Here is a 13,826-nt window from a genome sequence, read left to right on the forward strand (position 1 = left end):
CCACAATTGCAAACCCTGAATTTTTCGTCGCTAATCTAGCTAATTGCAAAGCGGCATCTAAAATAAAAGAGTTAGCCAACTTAAGTGCGTGAACTCTGTCCATAACCTCCTCATATGGAGTCTCTCTACTGAGCGACTTTTCTAGTTCCTCGAACCAGAACCACGCTGCTGTAGTGACAGGAACAATGCACGAAATGGGTTGTAGAAGGTAACCTTGCTGTACAAAAATCTTTTTAAGCAAACCTTCCAATTTTTTATCCATAGGATCTTTGAAAGCACAACTATCCTCGATAGGAATAGTAGTGCGCTTGTTTAGAGTAGAAACTGCCCCCTCGACCTTAGGGACTGTCTGCCATAAGTCCTTTCTGGGGTCGACCATAGGAAATAATTTCTTAAATATAGGAGGGGGAACAAAAAGGTATGCCGGGCTTCTCCCACTCCTTATTCACTATGTCCGCCACCCGCTTGGGTATAGGAAAAGCGTCGGGGTGCACCGGAACCTCTAGGAACTTGGCCATCTTGCATAATTTTTCTGGAATGACCAAGTTGTCACAATCATCCAGAGTAGATAACACCTCCTTAAGCAGTGCGCGGAGATGTTCTAATTTAAATTTAAATGTCACAACATCAGGTTCAGCCTGTTGAGAAATTTTTCCTGAATCTGAAATTTCCCCATCTGACAAAACCTCCCTCATGGCCCCTTCAGATTGGTGTGAGGGTATGACAGAACAATTATCATCAGCGCCCTCCTGCTCTTCAGTGTTTAAAACAGAGCAATCGCGCTTTCTCTGATACGCAGGCATTTTGGATAAAATATTTGCTATGGAGTTATCCATTACAGCCGTCAATTGTTGCATGGTAATAAGCATTGGCGCGCTAGAAGTACTAGGGGCCTCCTGCGTGGGCAAAACTGACGTAGACACAGAAGGAGATGATGTAGAACCATGTCTACTCCCTTCATCTGAGGAATCATCTTGGGCAATTTCATTATCTGTGGCAGTACTGTCCTTACTTTGTTTGGACGCTATGGCACAATTATCACACAATTTTGAAGGGGGAGACACATTGGCTTTCATACATATAGAACATAGCTTATCTGAAGGCACAGACATGTTAAACAGGCTTAAACTTGTCAATAAAGCACAAAAACATAATTTATGCTTACCTGATAAATTCCTTTCTTCTGTTGTGTGATCAGTCCACGGGTCATCATTACTTCTGGGATATAACTCCTCCCCAACAGGAAATGCAAGAGGATTCACCCAGCAGAGCTGCATATAGCTCCTCCCCTCTACGTCAGTCCCAGTCATTCGACCAAGAATCAACGAGAAAGGAGTAACCAAGGGTGAAGTGGTGACTGGAGTATAATTTAAAAAATATTTACCTGCCTTAAAACAGGGCGGGCCGTGGACTGATCACACAACAGAAGAAAGGAATTTATCAGGTAAGCATAAATTATGTTTTCTTCTGTTATGTGTGATCAGTCCACGGGTCATCATTACTTCTGGGATACCAATACCAAAGCAAAAGTACACGGATGACGGGAGGGATAGGCAGGCTCATTATACAGAAGGAACCACTGCCTGAAGAACCTTTCTCCCAAAAATAGCCTCCGAAGAAGCAAAAGTGTCAAATTTGTAAAATTTGGAAAAAGTATGAAGCGAAGACCAAGTTGCAGCCTTGCAAATCTGTTCAACAGAGGCCTCATTCTTAAAGGCCCAAGTGGAAGCCACAGCTCTAGTGGAGTGGGCTGTAATTCTTTCAGGAGGCTGCTGTCCAGCAGTCTCATAGGCTAAACGTATTATGCTACGAAGCCAAAAAGAGAGAGAGGTAGCAGAAGTTTTTCGACCTCTCCTCTGTCCAGAATAAACGACAAACAGGGAAGAAGTTTGGCGAAAATCTTTAGTTGCCTGCAAGTAGAACTTGAGGGCACGAACTACATCCAGATTGTGTAGAAGACGTTCCTTCTTTGAAGAAGGATTTGGACACAAGGATGGAACAACAATCTCTTGATTGATATTCCTGTTAGTGACTACCTTAGGTAAGAACCCAGGTTTAGTACGCAGAACTACCTTGTCCGAGTGAAAAATCAGATAAGGAGAATCACAATGTAAGGCTGATAACTCAGAGACTCTTCGAGCCGAGGAAATAGCCATTAAAAACAGAACTTTCCAAGATAACAATTTTATATCAATGGAATGAAGGGGTTCAAACGGAACACCTTGTAAAACGTTAAGAACTAAGTTTAAACTCCATGGCGGAGCAACAGCTTTAAACACAGGCTTGATCCTAGCTAAAGCCTGACAAAAAGCCTGGACGTCTGGATTTTCTGACAGACGCCTGTGTAACAAGATGGACAGAGCTGAAATCTGTCCCTTTAATGAACTAGCTGATAAACCCTTTTCTAAACCTTCTTGTAGAAAAGACAATATCCTAGCGATCCTAACCTTACTCCAGGAGTAACCTTTGGATTCGCACCAGTATAGGTATTTACGCCATATTTTATGGTAAATCCTTCTGGTAACAGGCTTCCTAGCCTGTATCAGGGTATCAATAACCGACTCAGAAAAACCACGTTTTGATAAAATCAAGCGTTCAATTTCCAAGCAGTCAGCTTCAGAGAAGTTAGATTTTGATGTTTGAATGGACCCTGTATCAGAAGGTCCTGTCTTAGAGGTAGAGACCAAGGCGGACAGGATGACATGTCCACTAGATCTGCATACCAAGTCCTGCGTGGCCATGCAGGCGCTATTAGAATCACTGATGCTCTCTCCTGTTTGATTTTGGCAATCAATCGAGGAAGCAGCGGGAAGGGTGGAAACACATAAGCCATCCCGAAGTTCCAAGGTGCTGTCAAAGCATCTATCAGAACCGCTCCCGGATCCCTGGATCTGGACCCGTAGTGAGGAAGTTTGGCGTTCTGGCGAGACGCCATGAGATCTATCTCTGGTTTGCCCCAACGTCGAAGTATTTGGGCAAAGACCTCCGGATGAAGTTCCCACTCCCCCGGATGAAAAGTCTGGCGACTCAAGAAATCCGCCTCCCAGTTCTCCACTCCCGGGATGTGGATTGCTGACAGGTGGCAAGAGTGAGACTCTGCCCAGCGAATTATCTTTGATACTTCCATCATTGCTAGGGAGCTTCTTGTCCCTCCCTGATGGTTGATGTAAGCTACAGTCGTGATGTTGTCCGACTGAAACCTGATGAACCCCCGAGTTGTTAATTGGGGCCAAGCCAGAAGGGCATTGAGAACTGCTCTCAATTCCAGAATGTTTATTGGAAGGAGACTCTCCTCCTGATTCCATAGTCCCTGAGCCTTCAGAGAATTCCAGACAGCGCCCCAACCTAGTAGGCTGGCGTCTGTTGTTACAATTGTCCAGTCTGGCCTGCTGAATGGCATCCCCCTGGACAGGTGTGGCCGATAAAGCCACCATAGAAGAGAATTTCTGGTCTCTTGATTCAGATTCAGAGTAGGGGACAAATCTGAGTAATCCCCATTCCACTGACTTAGCATGCACAATTGCAGCGGTCTGAGGTGTAGGCGTGCAAAAGGTACTATGTCCATTGCCGCTACCATTAAGCGGATCACCTCCATGCATTGAGCTACTGACGGGTGTTGAATGGAATGAAGGACACGGCATGCATTTTGAAGCTTTGTTAACCTGTCTTCTGTCAGGTAAATCTTCATTTCTACAGAATCTATAAGAGTCCCCAAGAATGGAACTCTTGTGAGAGGAAAAAGAGAACTCTTCTTTTCGTTCACTTTCCATCCATGCGACCTTAGAAATGCCAGAACTAACTCTGTATGAGACTTGGCAGTGTGAAAGCTTGAAGCTTGTATTAGAATGTCGTCTAGGTACGGAGCTACCGAAATCCCTCGCGGTCTTAGTACCGCCAGAAGGGCACCCAGAACCTTTGTGAAGATTCTTGGAGCCGTAGCCAATCCGAATGGAAGAGCTACAAACTGGTAGTGCCTGTCTAAGAAGGCAAACCTTAGATACCGGTGATGATCCTTGTGGATCGGTATGTGAAGGTAAGCATCTTTTAAATCCACTGTGGTCATGTACTGACCCTTTTGGATCATGGGTAAGATTGTCCGAATAGTTTCCATTTTGAAGGATGGAACTCTTAGGAATTTGTTTAGAATCTTTAAATCTAAGATTGGCCTGAAAGTTCCCTCTTTTTTGGGAACCACAAACAGGTTTGAGTAGAACCCTTGTCCTTGTTCCGACCGCGGAACCGGATGGATCACTCCCATTAATAACAGATCTTGTACACAGCGTAGAAACGCCTCTTTCTTTATCTGGTTTGTTGACAACCTTGACAGATGAAATCTCCCTCTTGGGGGAGATAATTTGAAGTCTAGAAGGTATCCCTGAGATATGATCTCTAGTGCCCAGGGATCCTGAACATCTCTTGCCCAGGCCTGGGCGAAGAGAGAAAGTCTGCCCCCCACTAGATCCGGTCCCGGATCGGGGGCTTTCGATTCATGCTGTCTTTGGGGCAGCAGCAGGTTTCCTGGCCTGCTTGCTCTTGTTCCAGGACTGGTTAGGCTTCCAGCCTTGCCTGTAACGAGCAACAGCTCCCTCCTGTTTTGGTGCAGTGGAGGTTGATGCTGCTCCTGTTTTGAAATTCCGAAAGGGACGAAAATTAGACTGTCTAGCCTTAGCTTTGGCTTTGTCTTGAGGTAGGGCGTGGCCCTTACCTCCTGTAATGTCAGCGATAATTTCTTTCAAACCGGGCCCAAATAAAGACTGCCCCTTGAAAGGTATATTAAGTAATTTGGACTTAGAAGTAACATCGGCTGACCAGGATTTTAGCCACAGCGCCCTACGTGCCTGTATGGCGAATCCTGAGTTCTTAGCCGTAAGTTTGGTTAAATGTACTACGGCCTCCGAAATGAAAGAATTAGCTAGTTTAAGGACTCTAAGCCTGTCCGTAATGTCGTCTAGCGTAGATGAACTAAGGTTCTCTTCCAGAGACTCAATCCAAAATGCTGCCGCAGCCGTAATCGGCGCGATACATGCAAGGGGTTGCAATATAAAACCTTGTTGAACAAACATTTTCTTAAGGTAACCCTCTAATTTTTTATCCATTGGATCTGAAAAAGCACAGCTATCCTCCACCGGGATAGTGGTACGCTTAGCTAAAGTAGAAACTGCTCCCTCCACCTTAGGGACCGTTTGCCATAAGTCCCGAGTGGTGGCGTCTATTGGAAACATCTTTCTAAATATTGGAGGGGGTGAGAACGGCACACCGGGTCTATCCCACTCCTTAGTAACAATTTCAGTTAGTCTCTTAGGTATAGGAAAAACGTCAGTACTCGCCGGTACCGCAAAGTATTTATCCAACCTACACAGTTTCTCTGGTATTGCAACGGTGTTACAATCATTAAGAGCTGCTAAGACCTCCCCTAGTAATACACGGAGGTTTTCCAATTTAAATTTAAAATTTGAAATATCTGAATCCAATCTGTTTGGATCAGAACCGTCACCCACAGAATGAAGCTCTCCGTCCTCATGCTCTGCGAGCTGTGACGCAGTATCAGACATGGCCCTAGTATTGTCAGCGCACTCTGTTCTCACCCCAGAGTGATCACGCTTGCCTCTTAGTTCTGGTAATTTAGACAAAACTTCAGTCATAACAGTAGCCATATCTTGTAATGTTATCTGTAATGGCCGCCCAGATGTACTAGGCGCCATAATATCACGCACCTCCCGGGCGGGAGATGCAGGTACTGCCGCGTGAGGCGAGTTAGTCGGCATAACTCTCCCCTCGCTGTTTGGTGAAATTTGTTCACATTGTACAGATTGACTTTTATTTAAAGTAGCATCAATACAGTTAGTACATAAATTTCTATTGGGCTCCACCTTGGCATTGGAACAAATGACACAGATATCTTCCTCTGAGTCAGACATGTTTAACACACTAGCAAAAAAACTTACAACTTGGTTATAATCTTTTTTAGCAAAAACGTACTGTGCCTCAAAGAGGTACTAAACGATTAAATGACAGTTGAAATAATGAACTGAAAAACAGTTATAGCATCAAACTTTAAAACAACACAACTTTTAGCAAAGGTTTGTTCCCATTAGTAAAATAACAATAATTAAATTTGACATAAAAATTACAAAGCAACGTTTTTATTCACAGTCACTATAAGAATTCTCACAGCTCTGCTGAGAGAATTTACCTCCCTTCAAAGAAGTTTGAAGACCCCTGAGATCTGTCAGAGATGAACCGGATCATGCAGGAAATATAAAAGTAACTGACTGGAATTTTTTGATGCGTAGCAAAGAGCGCCAAAAACGGCCCCTCCCTCTCCCACACAGCAGTGAAGAGAAACGAAACTGTCACAAATAAAAGCAAAAAAGGCTGCCAAGTGGAAAATAATGCCCAAATATTTATTCACACAGTACCTCAGCAATGTAAACGATTCTACATTCCAGCAAAAACGTTTAACATGATAAATAGTTATTAAAAAGGATTAGTGACCTTTAACAGAGTAGTTCCGGTGAAATACCATCCCCAGAATACTGAAGTGTATACATACATGTCATTTTAACGGTATGGCAGGATTTTCTCATCAATTCCATTCAGAAAATAAAAACTGCTACATACCTCAATGCAGATTCATCTGCCCGCTGTCCCCTGATCTGAAGCCTTTACCTCCCTCAGATGGCCGAGAACAGCAATATGATCTTAACAACTCCGGTTAAAATCATAGTAAAAAACTCTGGCAGATTCTTCCTCAAACTCTGCCAGAGAAGTAATAACACGCTCCGGTGCTATTGTAAAATAACAAACTTTTGATTGAAGTCATAAAAACTAAGTATAATCACCATAGTCCTCTCACACATCCTATCTAGTCGTTGGGTGCAAGAGAATGACTGGGACTGACGTAGAGGGGAGGAGCTATATGCAGCTCTGCTGGGTGAATCCTCTTGCATTTCCTGTTGGGGAGGAGTTATATCCCAGAAGTAATGATGACCCGTGGACTGATCACACATAACAGAAGAAAACCGTTTTAAAACAAAACCGTTACTGTCTCTTTAAATTTTTAACAGAGCACACTTTATTACTGAATATGTGAAAAAATATGAAGGAATTGTTCAAAATTTACCAAAATTTCACCACAGTGTCTTAAAGCATTAAAAGTATTGCACACCAATTTTCAGAGCTTTAACCCTTAAAATAACGAAACCGGAGCCGGTTACAGATTTAACCCCTATACAGTCCCAGCTACAGCCTTTGCTGTGACTTTACCAAGCCCAGAGGGGAATAAGATACCAAATGACGCCTTCTAGGAACTTTTCCAACTACTTTCAGGTCCTCACACATGCATCTGCATGTCTTGCTCTCAAAAACAACTGCGCAGTAATGGCGCGAAAATGAGGCTCAGCCTACAACTGGGAAGGCCCTTCCTGACTGGAAAAGGTGTCTAACATAGTGCCTGACGTTAAAAAAACGTTCCCCAAGTTTATAAGTGTGAATTATCAGCATAAACATGTATAAAATGTCCAAATAAAGCAATCGATTTAGCCCATAAAAGTGTCTACCAGTTTTATAGCCCATCTTAAGCCCTTTATTCTGTTTAAGACTAAGAAAATGGCTTACCGGTCCCCATGAGGGGAAATGACAGCCTTCCAGCAATACACAGTCTTGTTAGAAATATGGCTAGTCATACCTTAAGCAGAAAAGTCTGCTAACTGTTTCCCCCAACTGAAGTTACTTCATCTCAACAGTCCTATATGGAAACAGCAATCGATTTTAGTTACTGTCTGCTAAAATCATCTTCCTCTCACAAACAGAAATCTTCATCTTTTTCTGTTTCAGAGTAAATAGTACCTACCAGCACTATTTTAAAATAACAAACTCTTGATAGTAGAATAAAAAAAAAAAATACAACTAAACACCACATACTCTTAACCATATCCGTGGAGATGTTGCCTGTGCAACGGCAAAGAGAATGACTGGGGTGGGCGGAGCCTAGGAGGGACTATATGGCCAGCTTTGCTGGGACTCTTTGCCATTTCCTGTTGGGGAAGAGATATTCCCACAAGTAAGGATGACGCAGTGGACCGGACACACCAATGTTGGAGAAAAATTCTCTTTTTAAACAATAAAAATTCTTGACTAGACTGTCCTGTGAAGTATGATAACAGCGCTGATTTGAGCACCATGTATAAAAAGAAAACAAGCTACCAATCATACATGTATAAAACATACTATAGCAGATACTCAGACAGTTACCATCCCCATATCTTACTTACTCAGTCTGTAAGTTACATTGATGTTCTTGATCTCCTCAGTAGAACGAGAAGCCAAAATCTCAATCAGGCAACCCTCATCTGTTCCTGCTCCCTAGAAAAAAACGAAAAAAAAAAAAAAAAAACACAAGATGGACCTTTTTATCTGACATATTTCTTCCAAGTAAATAATTGTTTTCTAATACAGGTTAATGTAAATAATATAGACCAAATGTTAATGGAGTTTGGAATAACATCATTAATTTATACCTTGAAATAGAAATATCATTAGAGCAAAATTAGATATCAGACAAGAGTACTTCAGCAAATCTCTTGATAATGAAATTTAACAGCAAGGAGAAAGCTACACTGGATGCAGAGTTTAAGGGGTACAGTTTCCATTTTCCAGAACCATGGAAGTTAATATTACAACAAAAAAACAAAAATTTATGCTTACCTGATAAATTTCTCTTGAGGTGTATCCAGTCCACGGGTTCATCCATTACTTGTGGGATATTCTCCTTCCCAACAGGAAGTTGCAAGAGGCCCCCCCCCCAGCAAAGCTGTCTATATAGCTCCTCCCCTAAGCCCCACCTCCAGTCATTCGACCGAAGACAAGTAGGAAAAAAGGAGAAACTATAGGGTGCAGTGGTGACTGTAGTTTAAAAAATAAAAACACCTGCCTTAAAATGACAGGTCGGGCCGTGGACTGGATACACCACAAGAAAGAAATTTATCAGGTAAGCATAAATTTTGTTTTCTCTTGTAAGGTGTATCCAGTCCACGGGTTCATCCATTACTTGTGGGATACCAATACCAAAGCTTTAGGACACTGATGAAGGGAGGGACAAGGCAGGAACTTAAACGGAAGGCACCACTGCCTGTAAGACCTTTCTCCCAAAAATAGCCTCCGAAGAAGCAAAAGTATCAAATTTGGAAAAAGTATGAAGCGAAGACCAAGTTGCCGCCTTACAAATCTGTTCAACAGAGGCCTCATTTTTAAAAGCCCATGTGGAAGCTACCGCTCTAGTAGAATGAGCTGTAATTCTTTCAGGAGGCTGCTGGCCAGCAGTCTCATAAGCCAAACGGATTATGCTTCTTAGCCAAAAAGAAAGAAGTTGCCAAAGCCTATTGGCCTATCCACTTTCCAGAGTAGACAACAAACACTGCAGATGTTTGACGAAAATCCTTAGTAGATTGCAAATAAAACTTTAAAAGCACGAACCACGTCAAGATTGTGTAACAGACGTTCCTTCCTTGAAGAAGGATTAGGACACAGTGACGGAACAACAATTTTCTGATTGATATTCCTATTAGATACTACCTTAAGAAGAAACCCAGGTTTGGTACGCAAAACTACCTTATCTGCATGGAAGATCAGATAAGGGGAATCACACTGCAAGGCAGATAACTCTGAAACTCTTCGAGCCGAAGAGATAGCTACTAAAAACAGAACTTTCCAAGATAAAAGCTTGATATCTATGGAATGCAAGGGTTCAAACGGAACCCCTTGAAGAACCTTAAGAACTACATTTAAACTCCATGGCGGAGCAACAGGTTTAAACACAGGCCTGATGCTAACCAAAGCCTGACAAAACGTCTGAACGTCTGGAACATCAGCCAGGCGCTTGTGCAAAAGAATAGACAGAGCAGAAATCTGTCCCTTTAAGGAACTAGCCGATAATCCCTTTTCCAATCCTTCTTGGAGAAAAGATAGTATCCTAGGAATCCTGACCTTACTCCAGAAGTAACCCTTGGAATCACACCAATGAAGATATTTACACCATATCTTATGATAGATTTTCCTGGTGACAGGCTTTCGAGCCTGAATCAAAGGTATCAATGACCGACTCGGAGAAACCACGTTTTGATAAAATCAAGCATTCAATCTCCAAGCAGTCAGATGCAGAGAAATTAGATTTGGATGGTTGAATGGACCTTGGAGTAGAAGGTCCTGCCTCAGCGGGACAGTCCATGGTGGAAAGGATGACATGTCCACCAGATCCGCATACCAAGTCCTGCGTGGCCACGCAGGCGCTATCAAAATCACCGAAGCTCTCTCCTGCTTGATCTTGGCGATCAGACGAGGGAGGAGAGGAAACGGTGGAAACACATAAGCCAGGCTGAAGGACCAGGGCACTGCTAGAGCATCTATCAGCGCTGCCTGGGGAACCCTTGACCTGGACCCGTAACAAGGAAGCTTGGCGTTCTGATGAGACGCCATCAGATCCAGTTCTGGTTTGCCCCATAGTTGAATCAGGTGGGCAAATACCTCCGGATGGAGCTCCCACTCCCCCGGATGAAAAGTCTGCCGACTTAGAAAATCCGCCTCCCAGTTCTCTACTCCTGGGACATGGATAGCTGAGAGAAGGCAAGAGTGAACCTCTGCCCATAGAATTATCTTTGAAACCTCCATCATGGCCAGGGGACTCCTTGTTCCCCCCTGATGGTTGATATAGGCTACAGTCGTGATATTGTCCGACTGAAATCTGATGAACTTGGCCGCAGCAAGTTGAGGCCAAGCCTGAAGAGCATTGAATATCGCTCGTAGTTCTAGAATGTTTATCGGAAGGAGGGCTTCCTCCTGAATCCACGAACCCTGAGCCTTCAGGGAGTTCCAGACTGCGCCCCAACCCAGAAGGCTATAGTCCACTCTGGCCTGCGGAAACTCATTCCCCTGGACAGATGGACCCGAGATAGCCACCAGAGAAGAGAATCCCTGGTCTCTTGATCCAGATTTAACAGAGGAGACAAATCTGTGTAGTCCCCATTCCACTGGTTGAGCATGCAAAGTTGCAGTGGTCTGAGATGCAGGCAGGCAAACGGAACTATGTCCATTGCCGCTACCATTAAGCCGATCATTTCCATACATTGAGCCACTGATGGACGAAAAGTGGAATGAAGAGCACGGCAAGAGGTTAGAAGCTTTGATATCCTGACTTCTGTCAGAAAAATTTTCATTTCTACTGAATCTATCAGAGTGCCTAGGAAGGAAACTCTTGTGAGAGGAGAGAGAGAACCCTTTTCTATGTTCACTTTCCACCCGTGAGACCTCAGAAAGGCCAGAACAATGTCCGTATGGGACTTGGCGATTTGAAAAGTCGACGTCTGAATCAGAATGTCGTCTAGGTAAGGGGCTACCGCTATGCCCCGCGGCCTTAGAACCGCCAGAAGGGACCCTAGAACCTTCATAAAGATTCTTGGTGCTGTGGCTAACCCGAAGGGAAGAGAGCCACAAACTGGTAATGCCTGTCTAGGAAGGCGAACCTGAGGAACTGATGATGATGATGATCTCTGTGAATCGGAATGTGGAGATAAGCATCCTTTAAGTCCACGGTAGTCATATATTGACCCTCCTGGATCATAGGGAGGATGGTTCGGATTGTCTCCATCTTGAAAGATGGGACCCTGAGATCCAAGATTGGTCTGAACGTTCCCTCTTTTTTGGGAACTATAAACAGGTTTGAATAGAAACCCAGCCCCTGTTCCTCTCTTGGAACTGGGTGGATCACTCCCATAACCAGTAGGTCTTGAACGCAACGCAAGAATGCCTCTCTTTTTATCTGGTTTACAGATCGTTTTGAGAGATGAAATCTCCCCTTTGGAGATGAACCTTTGAATTCCAGAAGATATCCCTTGGAAACAATCTCTAGCGCCCAGGGATCCTGGACGTCTCTTGCCCAAGCCTGGGCAAAGACAGAAAGTCTGCCCCCTTCTAGATCCGGTACCGGATTGGGGGCTACTCCTTCATGCTGTCTTAGAGGCAGCTGCAGGTTTCTTGACTTGCTTCCCCTTGTTCCAAGCCTGGTTAGGTCTCCAGACTGGGCGAAATTTCCCTCTTGTTTTGCATTAGAGGAAGTTGAAGCTGCACCACTCTTGAAGTTTCGAAAGGAACGAAAATTATTCTGTTTGGTCCTTAACTTATTGGACCTATCCTGAGGAAGGGCGTGACCTTTTCCTCCAGTAATATCAGAAATGATCTCCTTCAGATCAGGCCCGAAAAGGGTCTGTCCCTTGAAGGGGATGTTAAGAAGCTTAGACTTTGAAGTAACGTCTGCTGACCAGGACTTAAGCCATAGCGCCCTACGCGCCAAAATGGCAAAACCTGAATTCTTAGCCGTTAGTTTGGTTAACTGAAAAACGGCGGCAGAAATAAAGGAATTAGCTAACTTAAGAGCTTTAATCCTGTCTAGAATATCGTCTAATGGGGTCTCTACCTGCAGAGCCTCCTCAAGAGACTCAAACCAAAAAGCCGCTGCAGCAGTAACTGGGGCTATGCATGCAAGAGGCTGGAGAATAAAACCTTGATGTATAAAAATTTTCTTAAGGAGACCCTCCAATTTTTTATCCATAGGATCTAGGAAAGCACAACTGTCCTCGACGGGGATAGTTGTACGCTTAGCTAGGGTAGAGACTTCTCCCTCCACCTTAGGGACCGTCTGTCACGAGTCCCGTATGGCGGCATCTATGGGAAACCTTTTTGAAAGCAGGAGGGGGAGAGAACGGCACACCTGGTCTATCCCATTCCTTAGTAATAATTTCCGAAAACCTCTTAGGGACTGGAAAAACCATCAGTGTAAACAGGCACTGCAAAGTATTTGTCCATTTTACACAATTTCTCTGGAACCACAATGGGGTCACAATCATCCAGAGTCGCTAAAACTTCCCTAAGCAATAAGCGGAGGTGTTCAAGTTTAAATTTAAACGCTGTCATCTCAGAATCAGACTGAAGTAACGCCTTCCCTGAGTCTGAAATGTCACCCACAGATAGAAGCTCACCTGCCTCGGCTTCTGAGCATTGTGAGGGTATATCGGACACAGGCATTAAAGCGTCAGAAAGCTCTGTATTAGTTCTAGCCCCAGAGCTGTCTCGCTTTCCTTGTAACCCTGGCAGTTTGGACAATACCTCTGTGAGGGTAGTATTCATAACTGCCGCCATGTCCTGTAAGGTAAAAGAATTAGACGCGCTAGATGTACTTAGCGTCACTTGAGTGGGAGTTATAGGTTCTGACACATGGGGAGAGCTAGATGGCATAATCTCCCTTTTTTTCAGTCAGAGAATCCCCTGGAGATAAATCTTTAAGCGCCATAATATGGTCTTTATAGTTTTAGAATGTGTACCAAATGTACTGAAATTTCTATAGAGGGGGTTCCACCATGGCTTCTAAACATATTGAACAAGGAGTTTCCTCTATGTCAGACATGTTTAACAGACTAGTAATGAGACAAGCAAGCTTGGAAAACACTTTAATAAAGGTGAAACAGCAATTAAACAAAAACGTTACTGTGCCTTTAAGAGAAAAAAAAACTAGCACTTAAACTGCAAAACAGTGTAAAAATTTCAAAGACTTTACTATATTTTTTCAGTGTGTGTAAGGGACTAAAGCAACATTTCACCCACTTGCAAATGGATGATTAACCCCTTAGGCCCCAAACCAGATTTACAAAAAGTTAAACAGTTGAGCACCCTGCCACAGCTCTGCTGAGGCTCCTACCTGCCCTCAAATACTATTTTGTGCAGAAATAAACCCTTTGTAATGGTCCTCAGGTGTCAGAGGACTCCTCTAGGGAAGCTGG

General features: G+C 43.7%; 1 protein-coding gene across 1 annotated transcript in view; it reads right to left on the reverse strand.

The window, feature by feature from the left end:
• Positions 1-13,826, reverse strand: part of ANXA4 (annexin A4) — a 158,031-nt gene that overhangs the window by 59,941 nt on the left and 84,264 nt on the right. Inside the window, exon 6 of the mRNA XM_053718226.1 lies at positions 8,274-8,364. Coding sequence (XP_053574201.1) covers positions 8,274-8,364 — 91 coding nt within the window. The remainder of the gene's footprint in view (positions 1-8,273; positions 8,365-13,826) is intronic.

The sequence above is a fragment of the Bombina bombina genome, chromosome 6, assembly GCF_027579735.1.
Source record: "Bombina bombina isolate aBomBom1 chromosome 6, aBomBom1.pri, whole genome shotgun sequence".
NCBI classification, from domain to species: domain Eukaryota; kingdom Metazoa; phylum Chordata; class Amphibia; order Anura; family Bombinatoridae; genus Bombina; species Bombina bombina.